The sequence below is a fragment of the Anguilla anguilla genome, chromosome 6 (genome assembly GCF_013347855.1).
Source record: "Anguilla anguilla isolate fAngAng1 chromosome 6, fAngAng1.pri, whole genome shotgun sequence".
Lineage (NCBI taxonomy): Eukaryota > Metazoa > Chordata > Actinopteri > Anguilliformes > Anguillidae > Anguilla > Anguilla anguilla.
The window spans coordinates 6,319,703-6,332,914 of NC_049206.1; the positions used below are offsets into that span (position 1 = coordinate 6,319,703).

At 47.6% G+C, this 13,212-nt stretch overlaps 2 protein-coding genes across 4 annotated transcripts in view; one reads left to right on the forward strand and one right to left on the reverse strand.

The window, feature by feature from the left end:
* Positions 1 to 3,354: 3,354 nt before the first annotated feature.
* Positions 3,355 to 7,210, reverse strand: fbxo36b (F-box protein 36b). Its single transcript, XM_035422177.1, has 5 exons — positions 7,100 to 7,210; positions 5,799 to 5,912; positions 5,103 to 5,211; positions 4,426 to 4,598; positions 3,355 to 4,046 (listed from the first exon to the last, which is right to left on the reverse strand). Exons 2-5 carry the CDS (start codon positions 5,892 to 5,894, stop codon positions 3,852 to 3,854), a joined length of 573 nt encoding a protein of 190 aa, XP_035278068.1. The 5' UTR covers positions 5,895 to 5,912; positions 7,100 to 7,210; the 3' UTR covers positions 3,355 to 3,851.
* Positions 6,251 to 13,212, forward strand: part of LOC118229801 (E3 ubiquitin-protein ligase TRIP12-like) — a 29,677-nt gene continuing 22,715 nt past the window's right edge. Inside the window, exons 1-7 of one of the 3 annotated variants that reach the window (XM_035422176.1) lie at positions 6,251 to 6,408; positions 8,931 to 9,077; positions 9,660 to 10,423; positions 10,563 to 10,683; positions 11,205 to 11,341; positions 12,198 to 12,281; positions 12,621 to 12,716. In XM_035422176.1, coding sequence (XP_035278067.1) covers positions 8,980 to 9,077; positions 9,660 to 10,423; positions 10,563 to 10,683; positions 11,205 to 11,341; positions 12,198 to 12,281; positions 12,621 to 12,716 — 1,300 coding nt within the window. In that variant the 5' untranslated portion in view covers positions 6,251 to 6,408; positions 8,931 to 8,979. Of the gene's footprint in view, positions 6,409 to 6,461; positions 6,704 to 7,092; positions 7,110 to 8,930; positions 9,078 to 9,659; positions 10,424 to 10,562; positions 10,684 to 11,204; positions 11,342 to 12,197; positions 12,282 to 12,620; positions 12,717 to 13,212 lie in introns of those variants that run through there. The other 2 variants (XM_035422174.1, XM_035422175.1) reach the window with 2 other exon arrangements.

Consider the following 13,212-nt stretch of genomic DNA (forward strand, 5'->3'; position numbering starts at 1 on the left):
AGAACGATTAAACCACAGTCCCCGTCTATGTGGTACAGTCCACTGAGAATGTGGAAAGGTTTCTTTTTTTTTTCTTTTTTTTTTTTTTACATGGTTACATAATCGTAATCCATTTAAATGGGTCCCCTTCAGTGTGGAGGTGATGGGGGGGGGGTGCTTCCCCGTACCATGGGCCTTCTGGGTAATTCCTGTCCCTCCTCCGGGGGGGTGGTGGGGGGGGGGTCATCTGAATGATGGTTTTTCCCTCCCTTGTAGTTACTCTTATCAGCAGTTATGGTGGCAGTCAGACCTCACTGTGGCTCTCACACACAGCTCAATAAATCCAGTCATCGGCATTAGCATAGACTGCAGTGGTCTGCATTCACAGGGAACCTTTTTGTTTGGCCTTTTGTTTTCAACGCTCCAACCAATGAATCAAAGTGTGCGCAGCGAAGGAGGAAGAGGCAGTGGTCCAACAGACTCATATCAATGGAACTACGACCTGGAGAAATGTACAATATGAGGGTGCTGATAATTAATATTAAAATGGGACGTGTCGTTGAAATATAATGAATAAACAAATAAAGAGAGTGCTCTGTAAAGAGCAGGATGGTAAACTAAGAACAAACAGGAAGTGTTTTCTGTCAGTCATCATTCTCTTCCTGCTATCGTTGGGTTTGCTTGTGAGTGTGTGCAGGTTTGCGTACTGTGCACATGTTTGTGTACTGTATGTGTGTGTGTGTGTGTGCACGTATGTGTGTGTGTGTGTGTATCATAATGAGACCAATATCATGTCAAGCCTGTGATAAAGAACATAGCCACTCTGCTCTGTGTGAGAACAAAATGTTCTGTCCCTTCTAAAAGGAGGTTTCTTTTCTGGATACTCGTGCCCTTTCCCTATCTGTCAGACAGAGAGCGAGAGAGAGAGAGAGCAGACAGAAAATCAGTCGTGTGAAAAATCCAGCTGTCGTCCTCACATGAAGCAAAACGCATTTTTCCCCCCCCAGACTTTACTTGAGCCAGACACAGAGCCAGGACAAAAACTGAAAATGATAATGGCCAGGAACAACAGCACCAAAAGTTAGCATTAACGGACAACCTTTGACTTGAGAATGGCAAACGGTTTCTTGGTTTATAATGGAACTAAATTACTTTTAGTGCATTTCATTACGCGGTCTGGACCCTGGGGTGGCCAGACCATTGTTCATAGAACACCAGCAGCTTGATCTTCTCAGCAGTGTGCTTGGGGTCATTATCGTGCTGTAGAATTAAATTTCTCCCGATCAAACATTTTCCAGTGGGTATGGCATATGTTATTTGTTTGTATTTATCAGCATTTGTGATGCCTTCAGTCGAAACAAAATCACCTCCAGATGTTGTTATACAACCCCAAACTTGCACTGCACTTCCCCAAGCCCTCCACCATGCTTGACTGATGGTTGTAGATATGCTTCTGAGAGTCTTTCATTGCTTTGACAGCGTACATACTGCCTTCTCTTACTTCCGAAAATCTCTAATTTAGACTCATCGGTCCATAAAAATCAGGTGTCCAGTTTCAGTGTACTAGTGCAAATTATCAACTCTTTTGTTCCTTTTTCTCAATGGTGGCTTTTTCACAGTTACACATCCTTTCAGATCCATAGCATTGAGTTGTCTTCTCCCAGTGGAAGGATTGACTGAAACACCCGTGGATTTCTTCAGGTCTGAAGCAAGAGTGGAGTTTGGTTATTTTTCCTATCTCTCAAAAATAAATCTTTAAGTATTGTCTTTGTGGTGTGTGCACACACTGCGTGACAACAGTGTAACAAATTGCTCTGTTTGGTGAATTAATCAGAGCTGACTGACAATGGAAGCCTGCACATTTCAGGGTCTTCAAGGGCAGGAGTATATACTGCACCACAGATATAAACCAAAATAGATACCAAATATTTCGTTTTTATTGTACTGCGCAAGTGGCGTGGTGGTGCAGAGGGTAGCACTGCCGCCTCACACAAGGTCACAGCAAGAAGGTCCAAGAAGGTCGAATCCGGCCTGGGCCTGTCCGTTTCCAGTTTGCATGTTCTTCCTGTGTCCGTGTGAGTTTCCTCTGGGTACTCCGGTTTCCTGTCACAATCCAAAGACATGCAGGAGACTCTAAATTGCCCTTAGGTGTATGAGTGTGTGAGTGAATGGTGTGCATGGCCTGTGACAGATTGGCGCCCTGTCCAGGGTGTATTCCTGCCTCTCTCCCAATGCATGCTGGGATAGGCTCCAGCACCGCCCACGACCGTGCCCAGGATAAGCGGGTATAGATGATGGCTGGATGTACTGCACAAATTGTTTTACATTTCATTAGATGTTTTTGATATTTAAAAGTGTTTCTGATTATTTTGCTTGGCTTTACAAGCAATAGCAGATATAGAGGCATTGGGGGGGGGGGGGGGGGGGGAGTGTGTGGCCTAAAGCAAGATAACACGCTTTCAGTAACTCTAAAGCAACTTGTACAGGGATGTTGTCCCTCCAGAGGCTTGATGGGTGCTGAGTTTTTCTCCTCTGGAAGTATCACGCTCTCTCTCTCTCTACCTGCAACTGTGATGCCTGCAGATGAACAGAAACCTCACCGCACACAAAAGCCAAAATCTGTCTGGGCCAATGAAAACATACAATGAAACTGAAATAACATTTTTAACAAAAAAATTATCGAAAGCTAACTATCCCTTTACACGGGTGGACCAATCAGCTTGGTTTGAACTGAGAAAGACACGGCGAGGAAAGTTTTCAAGTCAAGATTGTTTTTAAAAGAATGCAACACATCCCACACACATTAAAACTGAGTTATAGCAGATGATTGATTGGCAGCTCACTTGTTCGCTCTACCTCTTCACATTCAGAGACAGTAAAAGGGTGGCAGAGGACACAAAAAAACTTCAGGAGTCGTCGCAAAAGTTAATTTAAGGTTCGTCTTGTAGAACATCAGCCAAACGTAACACAAGCCATTTCACAGATAAACGCAGCGATGTAATGAGAACAAAAATCATATTAATAGTGTAAACTTTAATGTAAAATGTTGAGGTCGTTGTTTTGCGAACACAAATTCATGTGCGCTGCATTTATGTGTTTGCATTCTGCCACTAGATGGAAGCAGAAGGTTTAATTTTGAGTAGATGTTGATTCAACAGTCATTGAACACGACAAGTAGCAATGCTGAGAAACAATTATCCACTTTTAAATCAAACATGGGTTCATGTTTATAGTTGCATATTAGCCTAAATGGATATTTACACAATCGAATCATCATGAACAATCTTTGTGACTGACTTAACGCAAAGCACCGTGTACTGTAATATGTCTGTAAGGCTCGAAAGAAATCAATGGCAAGCAAACAGAGAGAAGAAAAAGACTTAAAAAAGAAACTTTATTATCCAAATAAAAAAAGTTTACAGGATATACAAGGGTGACAATCACAAACACCAAAAGGATATGGCAAGAACTTCACATTCTGTGGCACAAAAGGTTAGAAGAGGAACAGGTTTCTTTAATGAAAACAAATGATTTAACTTCAAAGCTTTTGTGACACAAACCAAGATATGACTTGCACACAAATTGAAAAATTATATTTACAGGCATTTGGTTAAAATCTTTTTAAAAATTTGATGTTAGAAGCTTCCACTCAGAGCTTCAGAACTGAGAAATTACAATTGAGTACATTTTTAAAACAATTTCAGTTAATTGTAAATTAAGTCCCCATGTAAATAGCAAGAACGGCTGTAAGTATTAACTCGGAAAGGATGATAACTTATCTCAGGCACAAAGAAATCAGGGTCAAACCGAACACTGTCAATTCATCTCCCACGGGCCTTCCTTGATCGAGGCCCCGATTGGAGGGAACACGGTCACATGACATCTGCGTCTGTGCCCACATTCTCCTGCTTCTGCCTTCGGCGGCTGATCTGTTTCTGCAGCTGCAGCTTGTTGGTGAAGAACACCTTCTTCCAGCCCAACTCCCTGGCCAGAGAGCCCATCTCCACCGTGACCGTGTCGCAGCGTGATCTAACAGCCTGCTCCCAGAACTGCTCCGAGTCACACAGCTGGAATACACACACACACACACACACACACATACACATACACACATACACACACACAAGCACACACACACACACGCACACACACACGCACACACACACACACACACACACACGCACACACACACGCACACACACACACACACACACACACACACGCACACACACACACACACACACGCGCACACATGCACACACACACACGCACACACGCACATACACGCACACACACACACACACACACACACATACACACACACAAGCACACACACGCACATACACGCACACACGCACACAGGTTACTTTGCCTGTGTTTATTCCTGAGAAATCCACTGGCATTGCTCTGACCGGAGGAAAGGGGGCTCCCCCATGGAGGCCTCACCTTCTGGAACTTGCGGGAGGTGCACCTGAGCTGCTGCACGTCCTCCAGCTCCAGGAAGGAGAGGACGCGGAGGAGCAGGCGGTCAGAGAGGCGCGCCAGATAGTCGAAATTCCCGCTGCACAGGCCCTGGGTGTACAGCAGGACGTTTTCGCCGAACACCACTTTCACCTGGTCTGGACACCAAACACCAAATCTCAGCACACACCTGCTGGCCCACAAACACCACATCGCACCTGCACAAGCACGACGAGGGCTCGGACACAAAACCCCACCACCGATGCTGCTTCACAGGTTCACATAAACTGTAAACTGTGTGCTGGCAGGCATGAAATCTCATCGCCCTGCTTAAAATATACAGCTCGGCCTATGTGCGCCTTCAGGCAGCTCAGTCATACATCTATACCATACATCATACTAAGGAGGTTAAGAGAGTTATAGGTTCTAAAAACCTCACTGGTTATGCTGAAGTCATAATCCAAAACAAACAAACAAACAAACAAAAAAACAAACAAACACATAATCAATAGAGGAATTCACTGATTGAGGTCAGACAATCCTTGTCCTAAAATAGGAGATCTTTTTTTTTTTTATGTTCTTTTCTTACTTTATTATTGGATCTTAAATTATACAACATGAATGCAGGTGATTGGGTGCTTGAGATGGGAAAAAAATCTTACGCTGAAGCTGGCTGTCATGCAAATAGTACTCATGGGGTTGCTTCAGTTCCCCTGGCCGCGTTTTCCGAAATTCACTGCGCACAGAAATTTTCCAGAACCTCCAGATCACCTATTGGTACATATTCATAATGAATTACATTTTTGTTTAGTTCGCTAAAGATATGATGTAGCTTGATACGCCATTTTAACAGTTCCATCAAGATGCCCCCATTTGGTGTATCGCGATATAGACATTAAAATCAAGACCAATATTTATTTTGCGTTCATGTCCAATCATATTCATATAAATTAATTCCACGTAGCTCTCTCCATTTACTTTGCAGTTCCAGTTCTAAGCTGAAACTTATCAAACACGCTAAAGTAGCAGTTGGACTAACCACAACACAACTTTATGGAAGCTGAATGCGTACATTAGCAACCACACTAAACTTTGTGAGTTAAAATGTCGATCTATTATTGGAGGTAACAGCATTCGCCTCTGTTCAGTCTTACCGGACGATTACTTAGCTGTGTGGCTGTACGTTTTCGAATTAGCAACAGTGTGTGTGACCAGGTTGACGTTAGATAGACTAGATATCATCAGAGGGGAAGTCAGAAGTCAACTACTCATGTCTACAACTCAATTTGTAATATCCACTTAAAATATTATCAGATTTCAACAACGAGTAGACTGTTTAAAAAAGAGACGTCACTTACCTCAGTTTTTGTAATCACAAATTGATAAAAGTCTTTATTGGGAGCAGCACCTTGCCCGCTAACTTCAAATAATTTATCTTCTAGTAGAGACGCCATTTTTGACGCTTTAAGTTGCTATGACAACGAAGAGAACAACGGAACACATGAGAAGGAAACTAGGAAATTTTAACAAACTATTTAAATATCGTCATTTACACAGTACTCGTAATCGTGCTAGTGCAATTGTAGTATAATGTAAATAATAGAAAAAAATATACAAAAACGCAAATAATCCCGTAAACACTTGTCAAGATTAGGGGTCATAACCCTGCGGACGGGTATTTGTCATACATTGTGCCATGGATTAGGGAAACGAACTGTAGTTTTACGATATGCTATTTAATAATGCAATAGCTATATAACCGGTTATGTTACGCGACATCTGTATTAAATGTATTTGAAACAATGCTTAATCTGGTGTACTGTATTCATACAAAGTAGTTCCCATCGGAAGATCAGGTTTAATCAGCGGAAGGACATTGCAGTTGCAGGTCCCTCAGCTGATGGGAAGCTGAAAGCAGAGAGAAGCTGCTGCACTGTCTGTTAACAACTACAACACTGGAATAAATAGGTAATAATATCATCTACCAAAACCTTCAGTAACATCTCATTCTCTCGTGGTACAACTGTTAGATATTTAGTTTTAAGTGAAGCCAAGCATATACATTTCCGTGAAAATATGGATTCCAGTCGTCATCTCTCGAATCCTGCTCCTGCCTTCCTGATATTTTTATGTGATGCGAGCAAAGAAAATGGTTCAGAGGCCATTGCGTTTTTTCTGTTGTCTTTGCCATTCGAGAGTGAGCTTAAAAGGCAAACAGTTTTCCTCTGTCAGTAATAAAAAGAAGAAGCCCATCCCGTGATAAGTGAGTGTAATTGTTATCGATAGCATATTGAATCGCAAATGTTTTTAAACCGCTTGCTAGGTAGCTGGTTCGTACATTTCTAAATTGAAATCAACAAACTAGGCTAGCTAGCTACCAGTCTGCTTTACTGGTCACGTCATAGGATTGCGATGATAATGGGACCCAGCTAGCTTGTTGGCAGGCTAACTTAGGTAGCTAGTGTCCAAATAGCTTAGCTAGACATGTATCTAGTTAGCTGGTGGTCAGTGTGTTTGTTTGCGTGGCTAAGTGAAAACGAATCGATAAGCGCCTACAGTGACAGCGCATAAATATTAACGTCCTGTCTAGCTAACATAACGTAGCTTAGCCGTGAAGGACTGTTCAGTAACTACCCTGCTTCCAACGCTAAATAGCAACTGATCGAGAAGTAAGTATGAAACGGGGATATGCATTCGATCCGGCGGGGCACGTTTCCTCAAGCGACCCAGACACACTCTTGTCTACAGCACGATGCAGTTGCTTTGACGATGGTTGACGGGACTGGCTAGCCTGCTACGTGACAACCAAGCTAGCTAATATGTCAGTGGTCAAGGCCACGAATGTCAACGTTACGATAGCTGGATCTGTATCGCTACTAGTCTATTATGATCATAGCAAAGCAACCGACCGAGAAACCGATCTCGCGACCGAGAAAACAAATTCTCTCGACCTGATATAGATCTAGACTACTGCTAGCAAACTAGCTAACCAACTGTTAGCTTTCTAAATGTGAATATAGCCAGCGACCTTAAATATTTCACACCGAAATAGATAGCTAGCTAGAAATTGATAATTCGCCAGTTGCCAGTTGTGCTGTTTATTTTACTAAAAATAAGGCGAAGAGCTAAACAAAGACGGGGACTCGTTACACGTTTGTTTATGTATATTTTCTGCTTACAACGGTAACTATATGTTTAATTTGGAATATATATATATATATATATATATATGCTGTAAATATACAGGAATAAACAAAGGACAGACTGTGTCGCTTGCTTGTTGTCCGGCTACCTACGGCTTAAGGACACTGCCTTAGGACAGCAAGGAGGTTTATACTTTGACAACTGTAAACGATACAGTGGACTGTATGTAGGGCAGTTTGGCTGTTGCCCAAGCTAGCCGGGATGCTGCATCTTGTTCTAAGTAAAGCGTCATAGTAATCCCTATAAGAAGCACTGGGAAAGGGTTGTACTGTGCGTCACTGAAAGGGAACCGGTTATAAATTATTTGCTTTCACCAAACCACAGTTGGTGATGTTAGACTGCGTTACAGTGCTCCAGTGTGTGTGCGTCTGCCTGCCTCTGTGTGTGTGTTTACTTTCTTAGCATGTTGCGAACTGGCAGTAGGCTAATGATGTTATTTGTGACCTTGCGCAGACTGCCCCTGTCCTTATTTCACATCCACTATTTAAAAATAGAGCGCTGTGCTGGCGAAACGAGCAAAATGCAGGCCCCCCTCCTCTCATACGAGTCTGTCTAGTTTGTTGAGCGTTTCTTTTGACAGATAAAAGTGTGTGGGTGTGGAGGGGTGGTTGGTATTTCCAGCGCAAGAATCCTTGGCAATCGGCTCGGTTGCAGCCAAACTGTGTTTTGACTCGATGTGACATTTTTCATTAGGCGTGATCTGGCTTCCTTACCTAAAGTTCTCTAGGGGATAGGGGACTGTTCAGAACACCGATTCCCAGCCTTGGTCTCTGGGACGTTCTTCTTAAGGCCCGTTGGCTTTTTTCCCCCACATGCTAATTGGATGCTAATTGGGTTCCTCCATTAGACTTAATGTAATAATCCACCCATATGCCCAATCTACACGCTAATCAAAGCCAAGTTTGTTCAGGTCTTTAACCTTTCAGTTAAATTCTTTTTTCTTTTTTTTTGCTCTCTGCGTGATAACGACATATTACATTTACAAATTGACTGCTCGATTCATTTAGTAGAATGGCGTTTAGATTTTACGAGTTGGTCAATTGGGGATTTGTGCATTTAGAATCTCTTGGCTTCACTTTCCCATTTTACGGAATGACGTGTCCTCGTTTCTGTCGTCTTCGGTTTGTCTTCGTGTTTTCCTGAGACCTACTCTTGTCTGCCTGTCCTGTGGAATGTTTTTATGGAGTCACACCGCGAATTTGCTAACGCCACACTGCCTCTCCCCCCTACCCCCCCCCCCCCACTCCCCCAACCCCCCCCATCCCGCCCCGCCCCCCCCCCACCAGAGAGTGGTAGTGTCTAGAAAGGGTATGTCCCTTCAGGAGAGCGGCGCCTATGTCCGACCGGCCTAATTCCAATCCAGGGGGGTTACTGCGACGCTCACAGAGGAACACTGCTGCATCCAAACCACAGGGCCACTCAGTCGCGGGAAGGTGGGTTGGGAGCGCGTGTGTGGTCGTCTGCCATTCGATTGCCTATCCCACTGCCATCCCATTCACCTTCACCTATTCAGGAGACACTGTCGTGCGCGCAGTAAAGGTTAGCCAAGGTTAGCTGGACGTCAGATTGCATAAATTGGCTGCGCTGCAGTTCGTCCCACAAGGGCCATTGTGGATAGCAGTGCTATGCTGCATATTATCATGTGTAAGCGGCACGCTGAAGGGGAGTATTTTTGAGTAGTTGCGTCAGTCCGAAGTACTTAAGCTTGTTGCTGATATGGTTTATGACAGGGCTGCCCTACCCAGTTCCTGGAGATCTACTGTCCTGATGGATTTCAGTTCAGCCCTGGCAAGGCAGACCTCATTCAACCGCTAGAGATCTCCTTGAGCTGATAATTAGCATCAGGTGTGCCACATCAGGGTTGGAGTGAAAACCTACTGGAGGGTAGATCTCCAGGAACGGGGTTGGGCAGCCCTGGTTTCTGACATTGTCCTGTGCTTGAACTCGTTTCTGATTGGAGGGCTTGAGTGAGCGTGTTGGGGGTGGAGCTACGGGCTGACCTCTCTGCTTTTCAGGAGCGGCCTCTCCCTGGCCCTGGCCTCGGTGCACCTGAAGGAGGACCCCGGGGAAGGAGAGGGCTCGGAGCGGGACAAGGCCGTGCCAGCGTCCCGCAGAGGGCGCGCCCGCGGGCTCAAGCGCATCGCCGCTCCGGAACACGGCGGCTGCCCCTCCCCCGCCGGCCCCGCCAAGAAACCCAAGGCCCCGCCCCCGAAGCCCCCGCCCCCCAGCAGCGCCGCGGCGGCCAGAGAGAGGAGAGCGCCGGCGGCCGAGCGGCCCGCCCGGAGCAGGAGGAGCGGGGCCGGCGGGGGGAAGGCTGGCGCCCGCCGAGCGGCAGAGGCCCGGTCTGCCAAATCCGCCAAGCTGGATTCCAAACCGGCGGCCTCAGCCAGAGCCGGGTGCAGCGCAGTGACGGACGCCTCCTCTTCCACCTCTTCCACGTCCTCCTCGTCCTCCTCCTCCTCCTCCACTTCCTCGTCCTCCTCGTCCTCTTCGGCGGCGGCGGCGGCGACGACGGCAGCCCCCCCCCCGCCGGGCGCGCGGCTCAAGCAGGGGACGGACCCCGGCAAGGCGCGCCGGTCCCGCTCGGCCTCCAGCCCCAGCCCCCGCCGCGCCGCCGTCTGGGACAGGGAGCAGGCCCGGGTCGCCGGCGGCTCCAGGTTCGAGTGGGCGCGCTTCGGCCCCAAGGTCAACCTGCCCAGGCCCAGGCTGTCCCTGCCCGGGTCCTCCAAGTTGGACGCCCCCAAACCAGGCCCCTCGGGACTGCAGGCCAAGCTAGCCAGTGAGTGTCCTCCTGGAAGTGGCGTTAACAGGGGCGGGTCCTGCTGAAGAGTGGGATGTGTGTGTTGTAGAGCAGAGTGTAATTAGCCGTAGCGTTTGGTTTATACCTGTTTTGCTGACACAGAGTGCTCCCTCTCCAGGCTTGAGGAAGTCCAGTAAGAAGCGCAACGTGTCCCCCCCAGCTGAACTCCCTCCAGTGGAGCCCCCTAGCTATCGGAGGAGCACACGACAGAGGACCACGGGGTCCTGTGCCAGCACCAGGTACTGAGCACGCTCATTAACAGACTCATTTGCAGCTGTTGTGGGAAGGTTGTGTTATTAGTCATAACTCCACCATTTTACAGTCACCTCCAGTGCTAAATACTTAATTAATATCATTTTCCTAATTTACGTAAATTACAGAATAACGTTTGGACATTATTGGGGAATGTGTGCCGCCTAAAAATATGTCTAACCAAAAACATCCAATAAGACTTTGCCAGTTAAAACCATTCGCCTGCCTTTGTCTGCCGTTCTTCCAAGATGTACTATTGATATTGTGTCCATTATCAGTCCAACCAGCTAACCGTAGCTTTTCTTGATACCAGCTTGGTGCTGAATTTTTTTTGAACCGGCTGTGTGGTATTTAAAGCTCAACGAACACAATAAGAAAGTGTGTGACACTAGAGACTGTAGTGCAGTGCTTTAGGAGATGGTATGTAGGCTGTGTGCAGGTTTGCTGGATGTGGGGAGAACGGTACATGGCGACAGTGTCCTGATGGGGGCGCTCTGTCCTGTCGCAGTCGGCGAGGCTCAGGCCCGGGCAAGCGCGGGGCGGCCGACGCTTGCACGCAGGAGAAAATGGCCGACTCGGACAACAACCTGGACGGAGCCAACTCCTCCGGCGCACGCAGCGAGGACGCGTCGCAGAGGCCTGCAGGTAGGGAGGGGCTGAGCACGGGTCACATGACCACACCGCTGCGTGGGGGAGGGGCTGAGCACGGGTCACATGACCACACCGCTGCGTGGGGGAGGGGCTGAGCATGGGCCACATGACCACACCGCTGCAGGTAGGGAGGGGCTGAGCACGGGTCACATGATCACACTGCTGCAGGTAGGGAGGGGCTGAGCATGGGTCACATGACCACACTGTTGCAGGTAGGGAGGGGCTGAGCGCAGGTCACATGACCACACTGCTGCAGGTAGGGAGGGGCTGAGCACGGGTCACATGACCACACTGCTGCAGGTAGGGAGGGGCTGAGCACGGGTCACATGACCACACTGCTGCAGGTAGGGAGGGGCTGAGCACGGGTCACATGACCACACTGCTGCAGGTAGGGAGGGGCTGAGCACGGGTCACATGACCACACCGCTGCGTGAGGGAGGGGCTGAGCACGGGTCACATGACCACACTGCTGCAGGTAGGGAGGGGCTGAGCACGGGTCACACTGTGGGCCTCCTAGACTTGCGTTTTAAATCCCTTGAGTGAACCAGCAGGAACTCTCAAGAAGATTACTTCCTGTAAAGGAACGGGCCAACAGGACCTCCCTGTGTTCAGTGATAATCGCTGATCATTTTGAGCATCTCCGCTAGGCTGTTACGCCTGTAGAGGAAGCTGAGCTGTTTCCTCCCTATGCTGCCATCTTTAACCCTCTCCTCCTTGTCTGTACTAGGGCTGAATTTGCATCTCATTGTCCCTGTCCGTTTCTCTCTATCTCTCTCTTCCCCCCTTCTCTCTCTCCTTGCTGCCCTCTTTTTTTCTCTACCGCCCCCCCCCCTCCCCAATCTCCTTCCAGCCTCCGCTTCTGTGGCAGGTGCCGTGGGCGTGGCCACCTCCGGAGAGAGCGAGTCGGAGGACTCTGAGATGGGCCGGCTGCAGGGTAGGCTGTCTATCTGTGTGTCCCGGCTGTCTGTCTGTCTGTCCGTCCGTTCGTCCATCCATCCATCTGTCCCTCCCTGCTGTCTGTCCCTCCCAGCTGTGTGCCTGTCTATCTGTCTGTCCCGGCTGTCTGTCCGTCTGTCTGTCCGTCCGTCCATCCATCCTTCTGTCCCTCCCAGCTGTCTGTCCGTCCGTCCGTCCGTCCATCCATCCACCCTTCTGTCCCTCCCAGCTGTCTGTCCGTCCGTCTGTCCGTCCCGGCTGTGTGTCTGTGTTATGGAAGGCCCCGGTTGTCCCGCAGTGGTTCGGGGCCCCTGACTGTGGTCTCTGCTCTCTGCAGCTCTCCTGGAGGCCCGGGGCCTCCCTCCTCACCTGTTTGGGCCCCTGGGGCCCCGCATGTCTCAGCTGTTCCACCGGACCATAGGGAGCGGAGCGAGTGAGTACTGCGTGTGTGTGTGTTAATGACAGAATGTGTGTTTGTGAGACTGTTTTTTTGTGTTCATTGAGCAATTTCTGTGTGTGTGCATGTTGTTTATATATATATGTGTGTATGAATTGTATATGGGTATATGTATGTTGTACATGTGTGTGCTGTATGTATGTATGTGCATGTATGTGCTGTATATGTGTGCTGTATGTATGTATGTGCATGTATGTGTTGTATATGTGTGCTGTATGTATGTATGTGCATGTATGTATGTGTTGTATATGTGTGCTGTATGTATGTATGTGTGGTGTATGTATGTATGTGCTGTATATGTGTTCTGTATGTATGTATGTGCATGTATGTATGTGTTGTATATGTGTGCTGTATGTATGTATGTGCATGTATGTATGTGTTGTATATGTGTGGTGTATGTATGTATGTGTGTGTTGTATATGTGTGCTGTATGTATGTATGTGCATGTATGTGTGTGTTGTATATGTGTGCT

What these genes read in the sequence shown, in the direction of transcription:
- fbxo36b (XM_035422177.1), bottom strand. Translation starts at nt 5,894, where the DNA reads ATGGCGTCTCTACTAGAAGATAAATTATTTGAAGTTAGCGGGCAAGGT. An exon ending in GCATGACAGCCAGCTTCAGC is followed by an intron (nt 4,599 to 5,102) that starts GTAAGATTTTTT and finishes TTTGGTGTCCAG; the next exon opens with ACCAGGTGAAAGTGGTGTTC. An exon ending in CCTCCCGCAAGTTCCAGAAG is followed by an intron (nt 4,047 to 4,425) that starts GTGAGGCCTCCA and finishes TGTGTATTCCAG; the next exon opens with CTGTGTGACTCGGAGCAGTT.